We start from the raw sequence: 24,245 nt of genomic DNA, 5'->3' as shown, positions 1-24,245 counted from the left end.
CCTTGTATGGGACATGGCCTTAGCCCTGCAGAGAGCAGGCCTTGCCCTTGGCTTCAGCGATTCAGAAAGCTAATTCCTGGTGTTACGCCTAGAAGTGGCACAATACGTGCTCAAAGCTTGGTTTTATATTGGGGACAAGCTGAGGTTTTAACAAAGCAGAGAGAATTGACACACCCTCTGCATAAAGAAACACAGCCACTGGGCCACCATGCGAGCAAAAGCTGCCCGTCCGGTCTGTTTCTGGGGCTAGCAGGACAGCACAGCCTGCCTGGAAGCAAGGCAGGATAAGGGATTTAGGAAAAACTGCCAAGTACAATGAGCGAGCTCCCGTACAAGGAGAGATTAACACAAGTGGGATTATTTGGGGCCTGATCCGGTAAAGCTTTCCTCGGGCGATTGGCTGGTGTAAAATCATTGGGGATATTCTGTGAGTATGGGACTGCACGGTTGGTCCCTTTGCTTGTAAAAGAGGAAAATCTGAGCTGGGGAGAGGGGTCTGAAATAACTGATGTGGCAGGGAAGGCGGCTGGTCTGCTCTTTGCTTCTGTTTTGTGGTCATTCTGTTTCCTCCTTTGTGAGTGAAGCTAAATTTCTTCCCCTCCTCTCCCTGTCTCCGGTCCCAGCCTCGGTTGGTGCCTGAGAACCTTTGCTTATGTTTTCTAACCGGCGCCTCTTCCCCTGGTACAGGGGCATCTCCTGCATGCTGGCTCCCTCGGGCCCTGGATGGGGTAATGCAGTGAAGTGTGCTCCCCACACCAGGATCACTGCTTTTTAAACCTGCCCTGACGCTGTTGGCCTCCCCCAAGCTCAGACTCAGCTTTTCCTGTCAGCTGCCACCTGTGTTGTGCAGGTAAAATCCATCGTCTCGTGGTTTTCAGTAAATCATTGCTAACTAACGCTCTCCTCTAACAATGCTGTGTATCTGGTTTAAACCCAGAAGCACCAAAAAACCTGCTGTTCTGTCCCTGGTGATGTGTCCTGTGGAGCTGGCCAGCCCTGGGCAGGGGACAGCAGGGGTGCAAAATGAAACTGCGTTGCTGATCTGTTCTCAACAGCAGGTGCTTGGCTCCCTCCATAACCTAGCTCTTATAGTATATATTTCAGCCACAGACCTCAGCATGCTTCCCAAAATCCCTATCCCCACTGTACAGACGGGGAAACTAAGGCACACGGCTGGTGCATAACTTGCCCAAGATCACCCAGCAGGCCAGTGCTCTACCCACTAGGAAACATTGCCGTGAGTCCCCCCAAAACAGTATTCCCCTCCCAGCATCGCAGTTATCTCACTGCTTTCTCACCCACTTGTCACTGGGGTCGAGTCCTTGTCTAATTTAGGTTGCGACTCCTTGGATCGGCGACCCCTTGGGTCGGGTTCTGTTTGCCTGGACTCTGCTTTGCACCCCAGTAGCACTAGCTGAATAACTGCATGGTATTGTACCTCGCCTGCTGCTTGCCTGCCCCTCTGAGGAGACTCATATCATCCACAGTGTTTCAGGGCAACAAATGTTTGCTTTGGACTGTGGCCGAGACACAGGAGGTACCTCAGAACAGAGCCAGGTCCCTGCCCAAAGGAGCTGGCAACCCAGCTCAGACAGCCCCCCCACTCCCACCGCAGGTTGGGGAGGGTCTTGGGGGCAGCTGGTGAGCTCCTGTGGGCAAGGCTTAGATTTCCTTACCTTGCAATGTCACCTGGAGTTCCTGGCCCAGAGCCGGCCCGTTGTGCTGGCTGCTCTGCAGGCATGTGGTGAAAGACTGTCCCTGCTCCAGAGTGTTTGCTGACAGCAGCCACACAGGATGAGCAGGGGAATGGAGGTGCGGAGGGATGAAGCGACTCCACAGGTCCCAGCTGATGTGACATGGGCCTGAGCTCAGGAGATGAGGGGAATTATTCTCCCCAATTTCCAGTGTGGGAACTGAGGCTCGAAGAGCTGATCCAACATGCCCGAGCTGGGAAATGAGCCCAGCTCGCCTGAGTCCCAGGCCAGAGTGCTAACCATAAGGCCATCCTCCCTCTGCATTGCACAGGTGGAGCAGAACCGCACTTGGGATGGCTGGGCGTCAGCTGAGCAGGCCAGCCAGTAGGCTCCCTTGTGAAGGTGTCTCTCTATATTGCATATAGCTGGTACCTGCGTGTCTCTCCCGTCTAGGGTGACCAGATGTCCCGATTTTATTTTTGGTTCTTTTTCTTTATATAGGCTCCTATTACCCCCCCACCCCCATCCCGATTTTTCACATGTGCTGTCTGGTCACCCTACTCCCATCCCACCCCTGGAGTAACCCCGTGAGTCGGTTCGGGTCTGTTTGGCTGGACACGCTTCTGTCATGCTCTCTCGCAGCACCATCTTGCACCTGTATGTTGGCTTCTGCAGCCTGAGCTCTGCTTCCATGTCCCTCCTCCCCCGGCGTGAAAGGCAGGTCCTGGCCCCAGGTGGAGGTTTTATCAGAGTTTGTCAGCTCACTGCTCTACATCCTGTTCTGCAGTGCAGCTGGCCTCCCGTCCCCTCTGTTTGCCTTGCAGACATGGCCTTCCCGCGGAACCAGAAGCTGAACCTCCTGCGCCTCACTGTGCTCTTGATCGTGGCTTTAGCAGGCATCAAATTTATCTTCCGAGACAGGTAAAACGCGTGTCTGCAGCCAGGCTGCCCATGGAGCCCAGGGCAGTGCTGGGGCCAGCTGTGGAGCATGCTTGTCCCATGGTGCTTGGAGCTGAGTTCTCTCCGTCCGGCCCCAAGGTAGCTCCTTAGCTGAGCTAGCACCCTTACGCTCCCACCCCCGTCTCTCTCTCGCTCTGCACTGGCATGGCCAGCAGCGCCTGCCGCATGCGTCTGGATTTGTAAACAAATGGTGGCGACTGGGATCTTACTGCTGCTCCCCGGCATCTCTCGCTGGGTGCTGGAGTGTCCAGTGCCAGCTCTGCCCCATAATATACAGACCCATAGAAAGGGGCAGGAGGGTCCCAGTGACAGAGAGCTGCATCTGCCCCCAGCCGACATCTCTGAAGCAGCGTCCCAGTCTGCCAGAGACAGCAAGTACTGGAGGCTGTGACCTGTATGGGAGTCTCCTGCAGAGCACACGCTGGAGGGCACAACCGCATGGCAGTAGGTTGGACCGTTCTGCTCAGATGCCCTCCAGGGCCAGCAGCTGTTCTTGGGGGTGATGGGGCTGGAGCAGAGCGTATCCCCTTTGCTTTAGGCAAGGGTAACTACGTCACTCTAGGAACAGGTGGAAGCTGCTGCACTCGCAGCCCTGGAGGCTGATGTCCTTGCCCGTCTCCAGAGCAGATACCAGTTGGGCTTTCCCCCACACCACCTGTCCTGGCAGAGCCCCCCATGGGGTGGGAGGGGAATTCAGTGTCTGGGGATCTGCTGCGGCTGCCCACAAGGAAGCTGGCGCGGCGGGGGGCTGAAAGTTTCCAGCCGCTCTGTTCTGCATGCGCGCAGTGTTACCCTGGATCTGCACAAGCACATGAGCAAGGACAATGACTTCTGGGGAAAGGCTGGAGAGGAAAAGGAGGCGGCCAACCCCCAGAGCCAGGCCCTGGAGCTCTCGGCAGTGAAGGTAACGGGTCCAAAGGAAGACGCCAAAAAGCAGCTCTCCAAGGACTTCAGCACCACGGAGATGAGGCTCGTCCACCTGGACCTGAAAGGAGCCGCGCCCAAGGTCTCCTACTTGAAGCAGGTGAGCAGCAGAGGGTTCTGTGATGACGCTTGTCCCCGTCCTGCTGGGCTGTGGGTGGCAGTGGGAAGGGACATCCCAATTCTTATGAGCAGGGCCTGCGGGCGCCAGAGTTCAGCCACTGGCTTCCAGTGCTTGCGGAGAGCACGGTGCACCTGGCCGCGTGAGCCTCTGGCTGTGAGCAGAGCAGGGGGCGAGGGAGAGGGAGAGGGCTTTGGAACTGCCTGAGCACGGGGTGTTGCCCATCGGCCAGGGATCTCCCACACTCCCCTCAGAGGGACAGTACGGAGCGAGAGAGACTCCTGGGAGCTCTAGGTGGCTGACTCCTTTTGCTGCCCATGGGCTCACCTGGAACCCATGCAGCCTGGCACGGAGCCCTGCTCAGGCGGCTTTCTAGCCAGGCAAGGCCATGGGCACGTCAGGTGCTATTGAGCTCGGCCCCATGGAAACCAGGGGAATTTCACCCATAGAAACCCTGGTTCGGTCCGACCCATGGTCTCTGGCCAGGAGACTGGTTGGCGAGTTTCCTGTTTTCCCCCCAGCCCCGCTATGCTCTCCAGCCCCAGCAGGTCTGCTCAATTGCTCTCCTTGCAGGTGTTTCCACTTCTCTCCAAACTTGGTGCAAATGGAATCCTGGTCGAGTACGAAGACATGTTTCCCTTTAAGGGTGAGCTTGAAACCCTCAAGTCTCCATACGCTTATAGGTAAGATGTTGGAGTGGGCACGAGTGAACCGGTGGAAGCATTTGGCTGTGGGTGGTGGCTGGGTATCCAAAAGTAACGTGACCCACTCGGTGCCCGAGGGTCTGCAAGTCAGGGCATGGCCCTGCTGGAACAGAGCCCTTGATAAGAGCCCGCTGCCTGCCGCAGTTCTGAGCCCTCTGGCTGTGCCCGCAGGTAACGCAGCCTCTGTGTCTGTTCTTAGTGTCCATGTTTGGATCCCAGTTGGCATCCCAGATTCTCTCCACCTGGAAAAGCAGTGAGCATGGAGTGACTCTGAATGGCAGCAGTATAACTGTGCCACTCTGGGGACACGCACGGGTTTCCTGAGGCGCTAACGTGCAGCGCTCACCCGGCAACACTGAATGTGGGAGTATCAGTCTCCTCTTTCTGTGGCACAGCCATTAACACCCCCCCCACCCCCCCAATGTCCTGAGCCAGATTTAACACTCGGGCTTTGGCGTGTCAGGAGTCCATGAATGGCCTGGGTTTTGCAGCTGCTGGTTGGCAAAGGCAAAATCCTCTGACCTGCCGATTGTCCCTGTCTCCCTGCAGTGAAGACGACATCGAGAAGATCCAGCAGCTAGCGGCGCTCAATAAGTTGGAGGTGGTTCCCCTGGTGCAGACCTTTGGGCACGTGGAGGTAGGCGTTGATCTCCGTGTGAGTCAGCCCTTCCTTAGGGAATGGCTGAGACCAGCTGTTCCTGGTCCCAAGGGTGGAAGGCATGTCCTGCCAGCCCGTTGTGGGGTGAATCCAGGTGCCAACATGGCTGGTGCCAAAACTGCATAGAGCTGAATCTCCCTCCTCTCTCCCCATCAGGCAGGCACAGACATGGCCCCGCCCTGGAGCTCTCCCCAGAAAGGCTCTGTTATTTTCTGGCTTAAACCAGGCTCACCCAGGTGTCACTGTGGCTTTAACAATTACTGCAGACCCTGAGTGGCTGGGCCCTGGATGTAGACCTGTTGCAGCAGTAGATAGGGGTGAGGAAGACCTGTGATGGGAAGTGCTTAGGGGGCGGGATTATTCGTGCAGGGTTTTGTTTGTGGTGTTTGCAGCTCTCCGTCTTTCAGAGAGCCAGACGAGTTCTTGGTGACAATCTGTGAGCGCCTGGGGTTACTCTCCCTTTGTCAGGGGAGGCAGGATGACAGTTCATTGCCCTTCGTTATGTCTCTCGATTGGAAGCATTTCAAGAGGGCTAGCTGTAGATTGGTTGGTTTTTTGGGGGCTCTGAACAGGCAAATGTCTCCCTCATCACAGGGACCAGGTGTCATTCTAAGTCTGAAGCGCCATGCCCAACTGTGGGGCTAGGAACCTGCTTGTAGAACAGGGCTACTCACGTCAGCATCACACAGCGTCATGGGAGGACCGCGGTCTGTGAGACACCAAGTGCTGCCTCTGGTCTCCCGTGGGCTGCGCTTAGGCACTGAGACGGGGGCTGTTTCTGTGGCTGTTGTGTTTCCCTCATGAGCATCTGGCTCCCCTCTCTGCTGCTGAGTGAGGAATCTGCTTCTCCTGAGAGTGTCTTGGTCTCTCTCCTCACCCTGCCACCTCAGTCTCATCAACCCAACAAGCTGGCATTGGTCTCTGCCGACAAGGGGAGGTAGCTGTGTGCTGGCTTTCCTCCCAGGCAAGGAGGCAGCTTCTTCTCTGACTTGTTCAGGCAGGGCTCCCTGGGGCAGGGTGGGAGCTGGCAAGGACACCAGCCATGGGTCCAGCTTGGCTCCTTCCAGACCGAGCTCCACCACCACGTCACCCGTTCATAAACAGCTGGTATTTGCACAGGGCTTGACAGGGAGCCTGGTGAGGCTCCTGTGGACTCTGAACTGGCACGCTCAGCTCGGGGCATTCCATGGGGAGCAGGTACACCTCCCTTGGACAGTGCTGATCAACCTCCTAGGCGTGTGGACAGGGAAGTCCCCCTCTTACTGGCCTACTTCCCCCAGTGCGCGGCATGACTCTAGCTGGACAGAGCCCCTTTAAAGCAGACCAGTGACTCGCCTCCCAGTTACTCCTTTCCCTTGCAGTCAAGCCGCTCTCTTTCCAAAGCGCAGCGTGACCTGCCGGGGTCCAGTGGGGTCGGTTTGTGCTGCATTGGGTTCACACGCTTCCTTGACAGTTTATCCTGAAGCACGACAAGTACCGATACCTGCGGGAGGTCGAACGCTTCCCCAATAGCCTCAACCCCCATGTCCCAGACACCCTGTCCCTGCTGAAGAGCATCCTGTCGCAGGTGATGGACAAACACAGTCACTCCAGCTGGATCCACATCGGAGCCGACGAGGTAAGCACTGGGGAGGCTCCTGTAGAAGGTGTCCTGTGCTCTCCTCTCCACCCCCTGCCGGCTCTGGGAGTTATTGGGGAGGGAGAGGTATTTGTATTGCAGCAGCCCCAGCTGTAGATTGGGACCCCACTGTGTTAGGTGCTGTACTAACACGACAACTGCCCCTGCTTTGACAAACTTACTGCCTAGAGGTCTAAGGAGGGACACGCTAGGCAATCCCCAATTCTAGAGGCAATGGCCTCTGCTGCTTATGACCGCCCCTCTGGGTAGAGGGAAGAGAAGAGGAAGGAAACATCTGGAGAAGAGGTTTGCAGAGCTACTCCACCTTCCATCACACTGCGCGCAGCTTGTAGTGGCTTCATTGCAGGCTCTGTAGCGATCATGGCTTCTGTTTATGGACCCCAAAGTACTTCCCACTCCACTCTGCATAGTGCACCAGTGAAATGTAGCCCCTTGTGGGGTTCAGGGTAGCAACTCCTTGGTACCCAACACTGGGTTGGGAGAAGGTGGCCTTTTTGGCCAAAGGACATGGGGACAAACTCTTGCATGTTACGCAGCGTCCCCTGGGTTCTCTAACGGCTTTGCAGAGCAGATGAGGCCTGGTGTTTCAAAGCATCCTGCAAAGGTCCCATGAGCAGTAAAGTGCCTATAACTCCATTTGCCTACCCTGCAGGGGCGAAGGGCTGAGTTGACCCAGCCTGTGTGTGAGCTTGGGGTTAGTGGGGGAGAATCGAGCTGTGTTCCAACCCAGCTGGCTACGTTTACCATCCAGGGTTGCCCCATTGAAGAGCTAATGTAAGCTGTGCTGCATTGACTCACGACTGTCTAGATGTTTGGGGAGGGGGGGCGGGGCGGGGGGCGTTAACATACTTGCTCTTCTGTGTTTACATCAGTGAAGGCCAGTCGGAGGTGCCCGCCTTTGCTCCTGGGGAGCTAGTTTAAACAGTCTCCAACAGCCCCGAGAAAGGTCTCTCTGCTGCTCAGACAAGCATTGGCCTTGTCGGGGAGAGCCCCATTGTGGGAGTGATCCTTCACCTAGAGGAGACAGCACTGTGCCTACAAGCTCTTCAGAGAGCTTTCCTCTGCCACTGTCCTCACCTCTGTCTGTCTGGAGTCTGGCTCAAACAGCTGCTCATGCGGAGCCAGCTTGGTGACAGTGGTATGGTCGTGTGGCAAAGCTGTGTATCTGCCTCATGTTGCTGGCACTTGGGTCCGTCTCGTCTGACCGCTTTGCCTAGTTGCTGCCTGTAGCTGTTGTCTAGGACTGAGAGGCGTGATCACTGTGGGGCTACACTGGGGAGAGGTCTGGCACAGGGGTGCAGTCTCTCATCATTGCTCCCTGGGTGCATCCCCCCGGGAAGGATGTAAACATTGCACGCTCTTCAGTCGATGCCTCTTTACAGAGGCTAGTAAGCTTCTGATCTTAACAATAGTTTCCCTTCCGGTAAATCCAGGTCTTTCATCTAGGGGAAGGGATGGATTCCAAGAACTGGATCAGCCGCAGCAATGGAGACGTGGGGACGATGTACCTGAATCACATCAAGGAGGTTGTGAACTTCATCGTGAACCAGTACAAGGGACTCCAAGTCCTCATGTGGGACGACATGCTGAGGAAGATCAGCGTGGGAGCCATCCAAGGTCAGGGGGGCTTTGTGCTCATCTCCGGGAGCAGTTAGTTGTGGAGGATTTTCTAGGGTGACTCTTGCATATGTCTGAGGAGCAGCATCCCAGTCACATCCTCATGTCACTGTGGTGGTCCAGCTGCCCGGAGGGTACCTGTAGTGCCCCTCCCCCCCCCCCGCGGTGTTGTCTGGGAGGAGGCAGGGTAGGAGAGAAAGTGTAGCACTGAGACTAGAGTGTGTCCTGGGGGTTTGGTGGTGTCCCTGCCAGGAGCAGCAGAAGGTCCCTAAAAAGAGTGTGGTGGGGGACGGGGGGGCGGTACACAGGCCCTGTCCTTCATGGTGCCCCTTCCCCTGAGGCCCTGCCCCCGCTCGCTTCTCTCAGCCCCCCCCCATTGCTTTTAATAGTGATGGGGTCAGGGTCTCCTGTTGCCCACCTCCTTCCAGCACCCCTGGTTCCCACCCATAGTGGGGAATGCTTCTGGGCTCACTTATCTCTGTGCCGTTTGGAGTTGTGTATCCTGCACACAGTCACCCCGACTCTTTGTTAGGGAGTAAGGGAGGTCTGGGCTGGTGGAATGAGGGTGGGGGGAGGGTCTCTCCAGCAGCCTTCTCTCTCCTGCCCTGGAGCTATTGGCAGAGATGCTGTTGCATTCCCTCTCCTGTGGGTTTTTTTGTCCTGCAGAATCTGGCATCGCGACGCATGCCTCCCCGGTGCTGTGGTTCTACTCCCCAGACTTTGACACGGAGAAGATAGGTAAGGGGCAGAGCCTGTGACGGTTTCATCCGTGAGCTGCTTTGTGAGACTTGCATGTCAGGAGGCTAAAGGCCAAGTTGAGCCCTAGTGTAAGCTGGGGACAGCTCCATGGAAATCAGAGTCACATTTCCTTTGTGTCCTGCCCTGCTGATGTCCTTCACTTTGTGTCAGTTGTGGTGTCCAGGAGGTTGGCAGAGTCCCTTTATTTCACTGCCCAGTGGCTGCCAGCTGCAGACCCTCGTACTCTTGTCTAGTCTGGGTCACACATGAACCGGTAACTTAAAGGTAGTGTAGGATCTACGATAGAGCCTAACAAACCTCTGAGCCACCCGCCAGCATCCTGTTGCTGGCCCCAGACCAGAGGAACTGATAGGTGGATAATTGTGTTAACAGTTCTCGGGCTGGCGCGTGTGCCCATGCCAACGGCTCAGTAACAGGAGCAGTGCGTCACTCCTCAGCTTGCCAGCCACTCACCGGTGCTGATGGGTCTGTATAGGGCCCAAGGCTGACCCCCACCAGGAGCGCTCTGCGTTGGCACCTTGGGACTGCTGCATTGAAGCTCAGAGTGTTGGCACTGGCAGATGTTTTCCAGCTGTTTGCTGATCTTGGTGTCTCCTTCTTTCCTAGGAAACTTTATTTCAAAGTACGCAGAGAGTGGCTTCAAATCGGTGTGGTTCGCGAGTGCCTTTAAAGGCACCACTGGCCCCGCACAGGGCTGGACCCCTTTAAATTACCACCTGAAAAACCAGCTGAGCTGGCTGAAGGTGATCCAGGCCATGTCCAAGTTCCCGTTCATCAAGTTCCAGGGAATTGCCCTCACTGGGTGGCAGAGGTGAGGCCCGGCACTGGGGACCGGAGGACGGCAGGGGGAATGGACATCCCTCTGGCTCTCGCTCAGAAGCAGTCTAACGCACATGGCTTGCAGAGAATGTGACCTCTCCCCTGCAGGGGTTGGGGGAATGGATATGGAGAGGGCATGCGAGACCAGAGCAGCTGCAGGCTTTGCTCGCTCTACTGGGCCATGGCTGCAGCTGGAACGCTGCCTTCAGGCCGGGGCAACCCTTAAGTGGGAAAATGCCAATGACCGGCCAGGGGATGCTCAGAGAAGAGCATCAGACAGGATTAGTGAGCTGGTTATGGGGGAGCGAGACAGAAAATCGTCCCAGCTTGGCTGGGTGGCTGAGAGGAGGGTCCATCAGTCTGGAAATAAGCGAGGGGTCATGTCACAGCAGGTGACACGAGGCAGGGGAGAGAGGGAGGGAACTAGGGGCAACGGCATCCAAAGAGATGGGGCAAAACAAACTGAGCCTGCAGGAGGATCCCTTCACCTACGGATCCTTCCCCTGAGGGGAAGGGTGAAAGCTGCCACAGTGGGGACTGGCCGGAACTCTAATGGGAGCAGCCCTGCCCTGGTTCGATAGAATCCCAGGCTGGGCCGTCCCCAGCAGAGTCACCGTCTGCTGCCGAATGTTCCTATTCTGGCCCATGGCACCAGTGCACCAGCCTGTTGGAATGGCTCTCAAAGGGGCTGCTGGCAGCAGAGAGGAGCAGAAGCTGGCATGAAGCTCTGGCGAGAAAGGGGCAGGGATAGCTGCAGGGCTGGCAGGAGTCCCTCAGGGCAGTGGGTGTTGGGGATTCCTGCTGGGGCTCAGGACAGCTTAGGGACCCTACAGATCATCAGTGGAAGGATCTGGGGCTGTGTGTGCATCCGGCTCCCAGTGCAACTCCAAGGGGCTGCAGTGAGATGGCAGAACAGTTGGCATTGGGTGATGGGTTGGGGACACCGTTCTGCAGAACACTGATGGGCAGGAGGTTCCGCAACGTGACCATGTGTTGCTCTCCTGTCCCCGCAGGTACGACCACTACTCCGTGCTGTGTGAGCTGCTGCCGGTGGGGATCCCGTCCCTGGCCATATGTCTGCAGACGCTGGTGAACGGTGAGGGGCTCGCTGCCGGGGCATGCAGGGCGGGGTGGTGCCAGCAAGCCTGAATTAACCCAGCCCTCTAATGAGAGGCGGCAAGGCCTAGCAATTAGACCAGGTGACTAGGAGTCAGGACTCTTGGGTTCTATTCATGAGTTTACCACTGACCCCTTGTGCGGTTTAATCTCTGGCTTCCTCTAAGACTTTGCACAAAAAACTGTGTTTGGCCCAATTTTTAACTGTTTTGTTGGGGTATATGAGCTCCATCGTTACCCCTTTTGACCCAAGCAGTTAGCCAGTGTTCAAGGTCTTGTGGGTGGTTTTTGTTAGGAGGCGAAATCGATGGTGGAATCAAGTGTTTCTCTGCAATATTTACAAAGGCTGAACACAAAGTTCGGCATCTCCGGACACAGGAGGAATCGAACAGGAGGCAGTGTCTTTACTCATAGCTCCCAGCCTCTTGCCAGCCAGCACTATGCTTTAAAAGCTCTCTTGGGGCCCATTCCCAGTGCTTTTCTGAATGTCTCCTTGGCTTTCTGGCTGCTTCTCATGCTTGTCCTGGATGAAAGTCAGCTGTCAAACCCACCAGCATCAATGAGGTATCACTCAGCCTCTATCAATGTATGTATATAAAATACAATGTACAGCATATCGCCCGTAACTTACAGAATTGAGCTCTGGTGGTATGTGCACCCTTCATACCGGTGTAACTCCGTCTGTCCACACTAGGGGGTTGTGCAGCTTTGACTATCCAGGTTTCAAACCGATGTAGGTAAAGCTGTACCAATAGTGCGTGATAGGGTGACCAGATGTCCCAATTTTATAGGGACAGTCCCGATATTTGAGGCTTTTTTTAATATGGGCTCCTATTGCCCCCACCACCCCCTGTCCCGATTTTTCACACTTACTGTCTGGTCACCCTAGTGTGTGTAGACCAGCCCATGCTGACTTGCCCAGGAGCACCCAGGGCATCGGTGACAAGGCTGGGATTAAAGCAACAGTGTCATAATTCCTAGCTCACCACGCTTGGAGCTCCCGTGGCGAGAGGAGGAATTCCGGAATTGTGCAGTTCTCTGGCAAGACACTGAGTGTTTCTGTGGCCTCAGCCCAGCCTGCCTGCTAAATACATGCAGCACTGCTCGCTCCAGGAGTGTTGCTCACTAGATGAGCAATGCAGTTGTGCTGTTTGTTTCCCTGATGGGTGAAAATTTTGTGCTGGAAAAGCAACTGCTTTGGCCTTGAACCTGCATGTTAGCAGCCAGGAGGGTAACAGTTGCCTGTAAAATAGTATTGAGCTTTTTGGGGGCATTTTGGTCTTTCGTACTATTTTTATTAAGTGATCACAGTCAAGATGTTCTTCCTGCGGGGTTGGGGTGAGGGAGTGCGTGCATGCACACTATAATCCAGATCAGGTTGAGCAGAGCTTTCTGCTCAAGAGCTGATGTTTCAGAATGCTGTACCATCCCCACGCATTCTGTGATTGCTTTCAGAATCGCTGTACTGCATCAGGACCAGCGAGAGGACTGGGGGGCGGGGAAATGTGAGGCCGTTTTACCCAAGGGGTTCCCCAGACACCGCCCCTTGAACAAGCTAGCAGTGCCTAGTGTTCCAAAGGCCCGCAGATGCCTAGGGAAGCTGTGCTGGAAGTCGGTATGCCCAGCAGGTGCTGGAGTTGGCTAGTAGCCGGTGTTCAGCCATAGCCTGTCCTGTTTGTTGCTTGACACTCGCAGTGCTCTCCTGGGTATTTGTTTCTCCCTTTATAATGGGCACAGCCACAGTGCATCCGCCTGCGTGGCTGCAGGCTCCCATTTCCCTAGCGCACGGGGAGACGGGGAGGAGCTGGCCAGCTGAGATGCTCTGTTGGGAGACTGCTGACCAGTCTAAGGGTATGTCTAGCCTTGGCATGGGGGGCAGCTCCCAGCCCGTGGAGATGTACCCACGTAGCTCTCATTCAGCCAGCACACGCTTTGCATAGTGGACCTGCGGTGATCAGTGGGGCTGGCCACCCCGAGCATGGACCCAAGGGTTCCAGACACGTTCCTCCCGCTGCTGCCTGTGCTCCTACAGCTAAGCTACTGTCCTTACCACGCTGGCTGGATGGGTGCTACTGTGGGTGTGTCTTCTTAGCTGGGGAGCACAGCTCCAGCTCCACGTGCAGACACGGTGTCCCCCTTTGAGCTCATAGCAAGCTGCCAGTACAGCCACCCTCTGGGTGAAGCTTAGACTCCCTCTCGGGGCTTCTCCTGCCTGCACTGGCCTCTCCCCTTCTGCTAACCTGTGTGTCATCTCCTTCCCCTCTAGGTGGATTTACTGAAGCAACTAAAAAGAAAATCCTGGACATGTTGGGCTTCCAGAGCATCAATCTAGAGAAGAGCACGTGGTACGTTGCGCAGGCCAGTCTGTTCCAGCTGGCTGGTTCCCGGGGCTGCTGCCTGGCATCTGTGGATCCGAGTGTTTACCCTGGCCTGCTGTGTCCTAGTCCTTCCATTTAACTCTTGTTTGTAGGGTCGTACTAGCACATCCCAAGAGCCTGCTGCACCCCGTGTCTGTGGCATTTGTCTGACCCCCCCTAGTAGTGGAGCACCTTGCCCCCTGAGGCAGGGCAGGGCTGCATCCCCATTGTACAGGTTGGGCCAGGCAGCACAGAGAGATGGAGTGATCTGCTCCAGGTGTGTCACAGGGAGTCTGGGTCTCCTGCATTGCAAGCTAGTGCTCTAACCACTAGGCATTTCTTCTCTGTCTAACCCACCAATCCTCTGTTTTAGCTGCTTCTTCCATAGTGATGACCCTTCCTCCGAAGCGTGCAGGTTCCGTGCCCGCCGGACGCGCCAACAGCAGGTGCTTGGCGTGAAGGCATCTCATGCCTACACACCAACAGCCTCCATGTATCTCCCCCGCCCCTCTCTCGCGACATGCTTGGTGCCTCAGTCCAGCAGGCAGGCGTCTCGGTGTCACTTTGAACCTGGTCTCCAGCCACCCCTCAGTTAGCACCTTCTTGCACTGGGGCGCTACTCTCCTTGCCTTGTGATGGCTGCTGGCTAATGGGCTAATGGTTCAATTAGTTTCTAGCAGCCTCTGTAGCCCTTTAAAACTCTGGCAAAATGTGCTTCATAATTTTTCTAAGCATCGTCTATGAAAGCCTCAGAGGTGGATCCGAGCTCCTGTGTTTAGATTCTCTCTAAAGGCTCCTTAACGGCAAGATAATCAAAAGTCATGCCCTGGTGCTGGTGTTCCAGCAGCTGCATCCTAACCCCCAAACTCTGGGTTCCAAGGAGTCGTCTGGCTCTGAGGATCCTTCCTTCACTGGTATTACTGCAACTCCAGCTGATGGCAAAAGGCTTCTCAGCCGGGGCTGGATCAGTCCAGCCACACCACTTGTGGTTCTCTAGCGCAGTGGTTCTCAAACTTTTGTGCTGGGGACCCCTTTCACATAGCAAGCCTCTGAGTGTGACCCCCCCCCCAAATTAAAACCACATTTTTATATATTTAACCCCATTATAAATGCTGGAGGCAAAGCAGGGTTTGGGGTGGAGGCTGACAGCTCGTGGACCCCCCCCATGAAATAACCTTGTGACCCCCCTGAGGGGTCCCGACCCCCAGTTTGAGAACCCCTGCTTTAGCAGGTAAAACCCAGGGGGGGCGGAGGAACTCTTGCATTCAGAGGATGCAGTTGTTAGACAGGTAGGGGGCCTGGGATTTGGGAGACTCTGCTTTGTTCCCCTGCTCTGCCACAGACGCCTGTGTGACCTTGGGCAAGTCACAGCCTCTCTGTGCTGCCATTCCCATTTATGCCATGGGGACAATAGCCCTGCCTGCCTCATGGGGTGCTGTGTGGGTAAAGGATCCGATATCAAGGTGCTCCAAAACTCTAGTGATTGGGGGGCCAGCTGAGTAACTCAGACAGCAGCCAGAAAGGAAATATCTCCATAATATGGCAAGCTCCTTTGTTTGTTTTACGTACCTAAAACATCTGCAGTGAGAACTGTGTAACCAGTATCCCTCTCATCTATCAGTCCATGTCCTCTTAGTGTGATCTAGTCTCTCCCCATCCATTTGAGCCCGTTATCCACATAATGACCCAGTCCCTGACATAGAACGGGACCTGTTATCCACATAATGACCCAGTCCCTGGCATAGAACGGGACCTGCTGTGTGACACAGAGCTTAGGAGAAGTCATGGGTGGCCTTTGGGGAGGTTCTCTCATCTTTCCTGGCTTGCTTGGAAACTTGCCCACTTCCTTATTAATTAAATTCCAACTCTTTGTAGCCATTGGCCCGAACCAACAAGGCTTGGTGGGGATGGATTGGTGGCTGCCCAGCACTTTGGAGTAGGAAACTGTGTGTCCTTTGATTCCAAAATGGTTGGTTGCATTAACCAGCGACTGGATGAAATGGAAAGTCCCCTGTATCAGCTCTAAGAGCTAATGGGGATTTGGGGATCTGCTTCCTTAGTTGTATCAGTAACTACTCCATGGTTCATGTCTGCTCCTGCTGTGTGTTTCTCCTAGTGACGGGAATGGTGCATTTCCAGGCTCTGAAGTCTATCGCATGGTCGAGCAAATCAATGGCCAGTTAAAAGAGAGCATTGCGAAAGCCCTGGAGGAAGAAAGGTAACTGGGTGCTGTGGGGGTGAAGCTGGGCTCTGTACCCTACCCTAGTCTCCTGGCTCACGTCGAGGAGTGCTGAAGGCTGGGTGCTGAGAGCAGGGGGGTTACTGGAGCTCCTTTCTGGGCTCTGCTCCTTCTAGCTTTCGTCCAGCAGTGTGCAGAATCAGTGACTCCTCCCAGGCTCCTTGCCCAGCCCCTGGGCTGATTTCAGTCTCTTTCCCTGCCCAGCCTGCAGAGGTGAAAGTAAGCGGGTACACCCCGGCACGGTGCAGCGGCTGGAGCCCCAGGCCCTTGAGATTATCCCCGGAGCCCTGCCACCGCTACCCCAGGGCTCTGGCGGCAGTTTAAAGGGTCTGGGGCTCTGACAGCTGCTGCCACCCCAGGCCCTTTAACTTGCTGCTGGAGGGCCCGGGGTGGTAGCGGCCGGAGCCCTGGGCCCTTTAAATCACCGCCCGAGCCCCCAGCTGCTGCTGCTACCCCGGGGCTCTGGCAGCCCGGCTCGGGTGGTGATTTAAAGGGCATGGGGCTCCCAGCTGCCGCTACTGCAGCAGAGCCCCAGGCCCTTTAAGCTCTGCCAGAGGCCAGGGCCCCTTCAATGGTGATTTAAAGGCCCCGCCCCCACCCCCAAAGGACTCCGGAGTACCAGTAAGTCCTTCAAGTTACTTTCATCCCTGCCAGCCTCCACCGTTCAGGGTCCTCGTCCCAATCTTCCCTTTCAGCTGCATGCACACATACCCCACTCCAGCTCTAGCCCCCTCTGCGTTCGAGTCAGGCTTATTCCTCCTGGGCGCCAGCTGGGGGTTCATTAAGTGCATGGGGGAGACATGCTGTTTGCTCTCAGTTTCTGTGCCCAGCACCACAGCCTCCCCCAGCTGCTGTGGGGAGCAGTTTCAGGGGAAGTCCTGCTAAGCCGCTGCAGCCTCAGGACAGGGCATGCTCAGGTGCGCCGTGGGGATAATGCATGTACAGTCCAGTTGCATTACGAGCTATGTGGGGATGGAGCATGCTCAGTACAGATGGAAGCTTTAGAGAGTTTAGCTGCCAAACTCTACCGAGCATGTGCAAACTGAGATGATTTTATTTTTTCATAGGCTTGTAATTTGGCCAAACTTGGATAGTTTTTCATAGGTGTGGCAAAAGGCACCTCCTTGACACCAGGGAAACACCCCTGCCACCTTTCAAAACCCTGCCCCAAAGTATGGGGGTGCTGGAGCTTCTCAAGGAAAAAGGTGGTCAGATAATTTTTCTAAGCCGTCTTAACGTATTTTCCCTTAATCACCGTACTACAAGCAGCTGAACCCTTTTCGCTAGAACTTTAACATAAAAACTCAGCCTGAGGCAGACGCCCGGCATGGGAAACTTTGGCCCAAAGAAGCTAGTGTTTGGCCAAGCTCTAAGCAAGTGGAAAGTGTTGGGGAATTCTGAAGTAGAGATGTTGCTGCCAGGCCTGCCCGTAGTCCACTTCTCTGGTGATTTTGTTATGGGTTAGCTGTCGCTGGCGAGACCTGCTGGAGGAGAGGTGTAGTTACAAAACAACTAACCTGGTGTTTCTGGGGTGGGGTCCGTTTGTCTGTGTCTCACATCAGCGCCATCCAGGGCTGGTTCAGCCCGTACCACAGGAAGCACCAGTTCGGGAACCCGCGCAATCTGGAGAACTTCGGCAGCAAGGTGTTGAAGTACGTGGGGCCCCCTTGGTCGCTCTTGGGGGCGGGGTAGATGGGACTCGTACCGCTGGGAGGGCCTGGTGGAGTCTCTGTGTGATGGGCTCCTGGGAAGAGGAATGGAAGCGAGCGCTCGCCTTCCTGGGGCTCTTCTTTGAGGCAGGGTGAAGGCCTTGTGCCACGAGCGAGGCCTTCGCCCGCGAGGTCCCCACTGAGCAGGAATCTGAACTCAGCCCAGTGTGACCCTCTGCAGGGCACAGGGCTGAGAGGGACGGCATGGGCCTGCCCTGTCCCAGCCCTGGGGGAGGCATGCAGGGCAGGAGCACCATGTGCCCTGGGAAGGCAGTGCCCAAACAAAGTTGCCTGTGTTGCTAAGAGCCAGGGCTGGACTCTCACAACCCAGAACCTTGATCCCCACCTCTCCCTTTCTCCTTGTCTGCGGGGGCGGGAGGTTCCCTCAGCCCCTCTGGGGATGTCGTATCCAAAGTGGCAGCCCTAACCTGAGCTGAATCCTAGCCGCTGGGTGTTGTGAGGGCCCAGGGCTGGGGCTCCCAGTGCAGTGCTCACTGAAGTGGCCTGCTACTCTCCTGGGAGAACCAGTGGCCTCTTCCCAGCTGCCAGAGGTCACTGGGCCCGGGGTCTCTTGACGTGGCGATGACGTGTGGGCAGGTGACACTCCCACAAAGCCCACTCCTGCCTTCCTGGGGCCGGTGGGGCGGGGGGCTAGTTACATACCAGGCAGCTAGTTCTAAAATGATGGGAGGAGGGCTGGGCTGGGAGCTGAGACCGGGGTCCTAGGCCTGGCTCTGCCCTAAGCTTCCCAAGTGACTTTGGACCAACCCCCAGGCTCGGCTGCCCCTCTGTAAAGCAGGGAGGAAGAGGAGGGCCTTCCACCCAGGGGTCTTGTGGGTCTTGACAGGGCATCATCAACTTCCAAAAGAGTGTTGGGGTCTGGGCCTGCCCCGGAGCCCCTGCCGGTTGCCATGGCAATGCAGTTGCCCCCCTACTATGTTGAAAGGACTCTGTCCCCGTGGCTGGGGGGATGTTGGGAGGAGCTCCCAGAATGGAGCCTGTCACCTGTACCCGGAGCGCTGTCCATGGGGAGATCTTTCCATGACAGGAGCTTGGCTGGTGATAGCAGGTGCGATGCTGTGGGGTTTGTCTGATGCCCCTGTGACTCATTCAGAGTCCCAGGGCAACGAGCCCCGTGGTAATGGTTGTTAATCAGCCTGCACCCCTGCAAATGCCGCAGGCTCCTGGCTCTGACGCGCTGCCACCTTCTACCGCCAGGGTCCACGAGGACTGGGAGAACTTCATCCAGAACTTCCGCTCCCAGCTGGAGAGCATCTACTTCCCCGACACAGTGGAGGAGTGGATGGAGGAGAACGTCAATCCCTACATGGACCGGCTGCGGGAGTTCGTCCGGGACTACAAGGAGATCATCCGCCTGAACGCCAAGCCCAAGGCCTTATAGGGGTGGGAGCCCAGGCTGGCTTGCTGCGGTGAGGAGCCCAGTTTCACCACACAGTGGGCTTGAGCTGCTGGGAACGTGGGGACTCTGGCCAGAATTTATTTCCCCTCGTCGTAGTCCATTAGCAACCCCCAGGCTAGTCTTGTTTCCTGGCTCCCTCTCTGTTCCAACCCCTCTTCACACCAGTCCCTAAAATCATCTTGAAAAGCATGAGCGAGGCCATGGGGAGCCTCTGGGATTGGGCAGCTGTTAATGTCTTGGGCTTGGCACTGCAGTGGCTCTGAGCAGGCCACCCCAGACAGCAGGTGCAGCCAGCGAGTTGCTGGCCATCTGAGCTGTGAGCCCTGTGGCCGCAATGCATTCTCCAGCCTCAGAGCAGTGCCCTTTCCCTGCGTGCCCAGGATCAGGCCGTCACTGTGGCTCCCCCAGGAGAGGTGGGATGGGGCTGGCTTGCCTTTCAGCCCCCATCCATGCTCGTCAGGGAGCCCATGGCTCTGGCAGTGCAGACCTGCTTCACGCATCCTGCTTCTTCATGGGAATAGGTGGGAAAGCTATGCCCTCCTTCCTCAAAGAGCCCAGGGTCTGTCTGTCCCCGGCCTGGCGCTCCACAAAGCCGTAACAATGGGAGATGTTTGGGCCTTCCTGGGAAAGCTCTCTGCAGTGACCAGCCTTTTTGGGACTGACACACCCGTCTGCCTCCTGGTCACCCAAAGTGTTGGTGTGTCTGAATGGAAATGCATGAGACGGAGCCTCTCTTCGTGGGGGAGCTGGGTCTCTGCCGACACTCCGGCCACTTCGGGAAGAGCAGTGCCCTGAGTGTAGGCTGGGGAGTGGGTATCACACGAGGTCTTGTGCTCTTTGCACTAGTTGCAGATTGGTGACCCATTGAAAATAGGTGAATCTGTTCCCTCCGTGCCAGCGAGGTGACTAGTGCGCACGCTGGCCCCGTGGCAATGGTGAATTCAGAGATGACTTGCTTAGGCTTCGGGCTGTTTGGAGCGGGGCTTTCCAAAGGGCTTGGAGCTGGCCTCGCTCGCTGGTAAAACATGCCCTGACTGCAGCAGGTGCAGAGTCCCACACCAAGCGCTGCTGAAAACTCCACCCTTAGCGTTTGCCTGCACTGCCGTCAGAGGTGTCCTCCGTGCTTGGGCTGTAATCTAGCTAGCTTGGCTAAAAGTAGCAGTGAGGTGGGCTAGCAATGGGAGTTCATAGCCAGCAGTCTGGACCGGCATGTACAGCCTGTGCTGAAGCCATGCTGCCGTGGCCCCACTGCTGTTTTAGCTGCGCTAGCAAGGTCAAAGCTAATTCCCATAATCCTGCTTGACCTGCAGTGGCTCCTCCGATGGCAGAGTAGCCGTACTCTGAGCTGGTGGTATCTATTTTGAACACAGAGATCTGATGCCCATGATCTGTTTTCTTCTGGAGATGTGGATCTTAACACGCCAGGCGAATCCCTGGGGAGAGCTGCTGCTCTTCTGCACCAGGGCTCCCCCGTGCAGGACCCCAGGAAATTTTGTGAGTGTTATTGTCCATTGCAGTCTGGGGAAGGGTTAGGCAAATGCTGAACAATTCCTGCTTTGGGAGGCTCCTCCAGGGACAATGCTGCCAAACAGGCTTGCAGGGGGCAGGGTCTTGTTTTGGCAAATGCCCCAGAGCAGGAGCCACCTTTCTACTGGGGATGGTGATAGACCCTGGGCCTTACAGCGGGACACAAATTAGAGACGCTAATGGGTATCAGAGGGCTCAGAACATGCTGGGAGTCAGCTTGTGGACAGGGACTGGGGGTTGGCCTGTGGACTCTAAATCCACCTGGAGTTGGGAGTTCTCGCTGCCTTGGTGGGGCTGACAAAACCCAATGTGTGAGCTCCCCCTGCTGGTTCCTCAGCAGTGCTGGGTCCAGACACTTCCCCAGACTGGTAAAATTGATGCTGGTGCAAGACCCAACATTTTGGCCTATTTAATGTGAGGTAACTCGGTGTAGCAGCAATCTCTGCGAGCAGCCGTTAATATCGGTTCTGTTCGAGGGGGCAGGGGACTATGGTGACTTCTGGTCTGTGGAGTAAAGGGCAAGTCCAGGGTGGGAGACCCTGATCTCAAACATCTGACCTTATTGCAAGCAATGGGGTTACAGTCCAAAGTGAAGTGTGCGATGTATGGTGTCCTGCCCTCTCCCCCGGTCACAGGGCTAGGGTCCCTGGCAGGTTCTCGCTGTGGGCTGTAGTACAGCCGGATGTTTCATTTCCCCAGGGAAGGTGGCAGACACTGTGCAATAATCCAGGCTTCTCTTGCATTGCCACTGTCTCCGCACTAGCTGATGTTGCTGTAATACAGTGAGTGACACTTGAGTCCAATGACTACACGGAGAGGACTCCTGTTTGCCAGTGATATTTGGTTTAATATATTGAGCCTAATTTGTTTCTTAACTGTATAGAAAGCTCATGTAATACCGACTTCCACAATAAAGTATTTTCCTAAGAAATGCACCAAATCGTCACTTATGGCCAGAGTCCCTTTTACCGATTCTACTGCCCCCGCCGGGCCGCATCCTTCTCTCTGGGATCAGTCCGTGGGCTGAGGACGGGGCTCTGCGGCATGGCGGGTTGGTGCTAAACAGGCATTTCTCCCAGGAGAGCCTACGTTCAAACCCCAGTTTGGCTGCAGGCTGAAAGGGTGGGAAAAGGCGACAACATGGACTTCAGCACAGCCTAGCCGCCGAGTGGGTACACAGGGTCCCGGGTGGACTTGAACTTGTGCTGCTGAGGCTTCATTGCACTGGTGCTCCCCAAGCCACCTGTAATTGAGTTAGTGTCCCCCCATGTGCTGCAATTACCCCTCTAATTGCAGCATCGACAGACGCAGACTTAGCCCTGGCTGGTCACGGCTCTGGTCCACCAGAAAACTACCATGCTGTTGGCCGGGAGCGGCAGTCTCCAGGCCCAGGATCAGATTGTCCGTGGATGCTGCTGTCATGGATGGGAGCTGTGTGTGGGGATCCTGGAACAGCGACGGGTGCGTTTGGCAGCAGAGTTATGGGTGGAGGCTGGGATAGCAGGGGCTGTGGGTTGGGACTGAGGGGCACTGGCAGAGCTGGGGGGGATCCCGGGGCTGTGGGTCGGGATTGAAGGGCACTGGCAGAGCTGGGGGGTGGCAGGGCTGGGCCAGGACAGCAGGGGGATGTGGGTCAGGATTGAGGGGGCCTGGCAGAGCTGTGTGGGGGAGCCCAGGGCTGAGGTAGCAGGGGGCTGTGGGTCAGGATTGAGGGGCACTGGCAGAGCTGAAGCTATTCCCTGCTGACGTGCTTCACGCAGCTCCGATCCAGGGGTGCTGTAGATGGAAACCATCTATTTGACATGCATCTGACGAAGTGGGTATTTACCTATGAAAGTTTATGCTCCAGTACATCTTAGTCCATAAGGTGCCCCAGCACTCTTTGTCATCTATTTGGTGTTTGTTACAACATGAAGCCAGAGGGTGTGACTGCACCCCCTGTGCCCCTAGTTCCAGCCCCACTGCTCCTGACCCTGGGAAGCTGCAAGTCTTGGGTGTGATGAGCTGGATGGATTTTTCAGCCAGGAGGTGGCACTGTTCTCTCTCTATGGATCCCAGCAAGGTGCTTCCCAGGTGCCTGAAAGCTGGAGAACCCTGAGCTGCTTTGCCAAGCACCAGCAGCACAATGGGAGCTTGGAAAGGCTGCGGCATGGCCGCTTGGCAAAGCTTGGGAAGTGTCAGAGCCGACACGCAGCCACTGCTCTCCAGGCTGGACAAGGTACTTTGTATCTGTCTCTTTGGAGCCTGACGGCCTTGCTGCTCAGGTGCTGCCTCCTGCCTGTGCCATGATAACACCGGGGTGTCCCTGGGAGTGTGCCCGCCCTGGGCTGGCGTTGGGCACTGCTCTGGGGATGCCTGTGGTGCCCCACAGAGGAGGTGTGACCTGGAGCAAGGGACACCGGGCTGAGCCACGAGGTTGTTTGCAAAGCCCTGCATGTGCTAAAGCCATCAGCAGAATTGTCTCTAGAGAGAATGGGTGGAGGGGTTTCATCTTGGGATGAGGGGGTGCAGAAAAGCCCTTATTTAGAAGGGGGCAGCAGATCAGCATTTCTGGGCTCCCTGCAGCGCTTGCTATCCTGGCTGGCAGCACGTCAGGGTGTAGGAAACGAGAGACCCAGCCCCTCTCCGCTGGCCAGTGGGCTTTAGCTCGCTTTCCTCCTCTTGATATGTGAGCCCTGCTTAGTCGAAGCGCCTACAGGCAGAGGTAGGTGTAGCCTTGTGTAAAGGCCTGGGTTGCAAAAACCAGCCCAATCTTTGTTACTCTGGACCGTGGGGCCTCCACGCTGAGGGAGCCATCTCTCAGGCAGAGAATCCCTTCCAAGGGCAGCATGTCCTGCCTCTGGGGCCAGGGGATGTGTCCAACAGCTACAATAGGAAGACAGTGGAGGGATGCGGCAATCCAGCCCGGGGCAGAAACTGGCCTTAACAGCTGCAGCCAGGAGCAGGGGGGCAAGAGGAGCTGGGGGCACTCTGTGGCAAGGTCACAAGGAGAGCACTCCCAGTTTATCATCCCTGCTTGGCACCTGGGGGCGGGAGAGAGCAGCCCTTGCTCCAGAATGATGGTACTCTGCATGAAATGGGAACCCAAGGCTCAAATTCCCCAGCACCCTCTTTTTGGGAGGTGGTGGAGGGCAGCAGATGTCTGTGAGTCAGTTCTGAACAGGTCTGTAACAGCAGCAAGGGAGCACCCTGAGCTCCAGCATCTCTGCCAGGAGGCCCTGAGCAAAGATGTGCTTCCAGCCCCCTTGACTGCTGCATGTTCTGGGCAAGGGCAATGCTGGGCTGAGCTGGATGAGCTCCCTGCCCCCCAGCCTGCAGCCCATGGCACCAGCCTGCCCCTGGCTTGCCCGCCCTGCCTTTGCTGCTGGGCTGGGAAAGGTGAATAAGCAGGATGGGGGAGATGCTGACCTGGATCCATGGCCCTGGAGGCTTGTAGGGGGGCAGAGTCCTTCTCCGCTTAGTGCTAGGTGGGTTCCACAGCTGTGGGATGCCGCCATGAGGGGAGCAGAGCCTGGTCTCTCTTCACACTCAATGGTGCTGGTGAGAATTCACCGTGTGCTTGCTCTGCTTGTAGCCAACAGCCAGGCAGGTGCCCCCTCAGCTTCCACCACCCCGTCACTGTTTGCAGAGTGACCCCATCTCAAATTGCCCCAAAACGGCCTCTCCTGGAACACTCACAGACATAATTCGCTTTGCTGCTCCTTTAGAGAGACCGAACCCGCAGCTTGGTGTCATGGCTGGAGTTAACAAAGCATGTCAAAGCAGTGGGCTGAGTGAGAGAAAATGTACAACCAATGTATGTAATGAGAGAGAGAGAGAGAGAGGGGTTGTAAGTGAGTTCCGGTCTAGGGGATAAAGCTAGAATGGGTTACAAACAAACCCTAGCTCTTGGGTCACGAGGATCGCAGTCTGTGGTCAGAGATTGCATCATCACTGAAATGCAGCTGCTTCTGGGGAGGAGGAACAGCCTTCTAACAGCTCCCAG

At 56.1% G+C, this 24,245-nt stretch overlaps 1 protein-coding gene across 5 annotated transcripts in view; it reads left to right on the top strand.

Annotated features, from left to right (window-relative positions):
- The window catches only part of LOC115658597 (hexosaminidase D-like), a 38,337-nt gene extending 17,148 nt beyond the window's left edge, over positions 1-21,189 (top strand). For 4 of the 5 annotated variants that reach the window (XM_030577789.1, XM_030577790.1, XM_030577792.1 and 1 more), the window contains 13 exons: positions 2,519-2,615; positions 3,441-3,678; positions 4,270-4,379; positions 4,950-5,037; positions 6,512-6,676; positions 8,131-8,314; positions 8,981-9,052; positions 9,680-9,884; positions 10,906-10,988; positions 13,275-13,353; positions 15,482-15,583; positions 17,167-17,256; positions 18,532-21,189. In XM_030577789.1, the coding sequence (XP_030433649.1) occupies positions 2,521-2,615; positions 3,441-3,678; positions 4,270-4,379; positions 4,950-5,037; positions 6,512-6,676; positions 8,131-8,314; positions 8,981-9,052; positions 9,680-9,884; positions 10,906-10,988; positions 13,275-13,353; positions 15,482-15,583; positions 17,167-17,256; positions 18,532-18,715 (1,695 nt within the window). In that variant the 5' untranslated portion in view covers positions 2,519-2,520 and the 3' untranslated portion in view covers positions 18,716-21,189. Of the gene's footprint in view, positions 1-687; positions 851-2,518; positions 2,616-3,440; positions 3,679-4,269; positions 4,380-4,949; positions 5,038-6,511; positions 6,677-8,130; positions 8,315-8,980; positions 9,053-9,679; positions 9,885-10,905; positions 10,989-13,274; positions 13,354-15,481; positions 15,584-17,166; positions 17,257-18,531 lie in introns of those variants that run through there. The other variant, XM_030577791.1, reaches the window with a different exon arrangement.
- Positions 21,190-24,245: the final 3,056 nt, after the last annotated feature.

Source organism: Gopherus evgoodei, chromosome 10, assembly GCF_007399415.2.
Source record: "Gopherus evgoodei ecotype Sinaloan lineage chromosome 10, rGopEvg1_v1.p, whole genome shotgun sequence".
Classification (NCBI taxonomy): domain Eukaryota; kingdom Metazoa; phylum Chordata; order Testudines; family Testudinidae; genus Gopherus; species Gopherus evgoodei.
The sequence above is the reverse complement of the archived record's forward strand: the minus strand, read 5'-3'. Positions and strand labels throughout refer to the sequence as shown.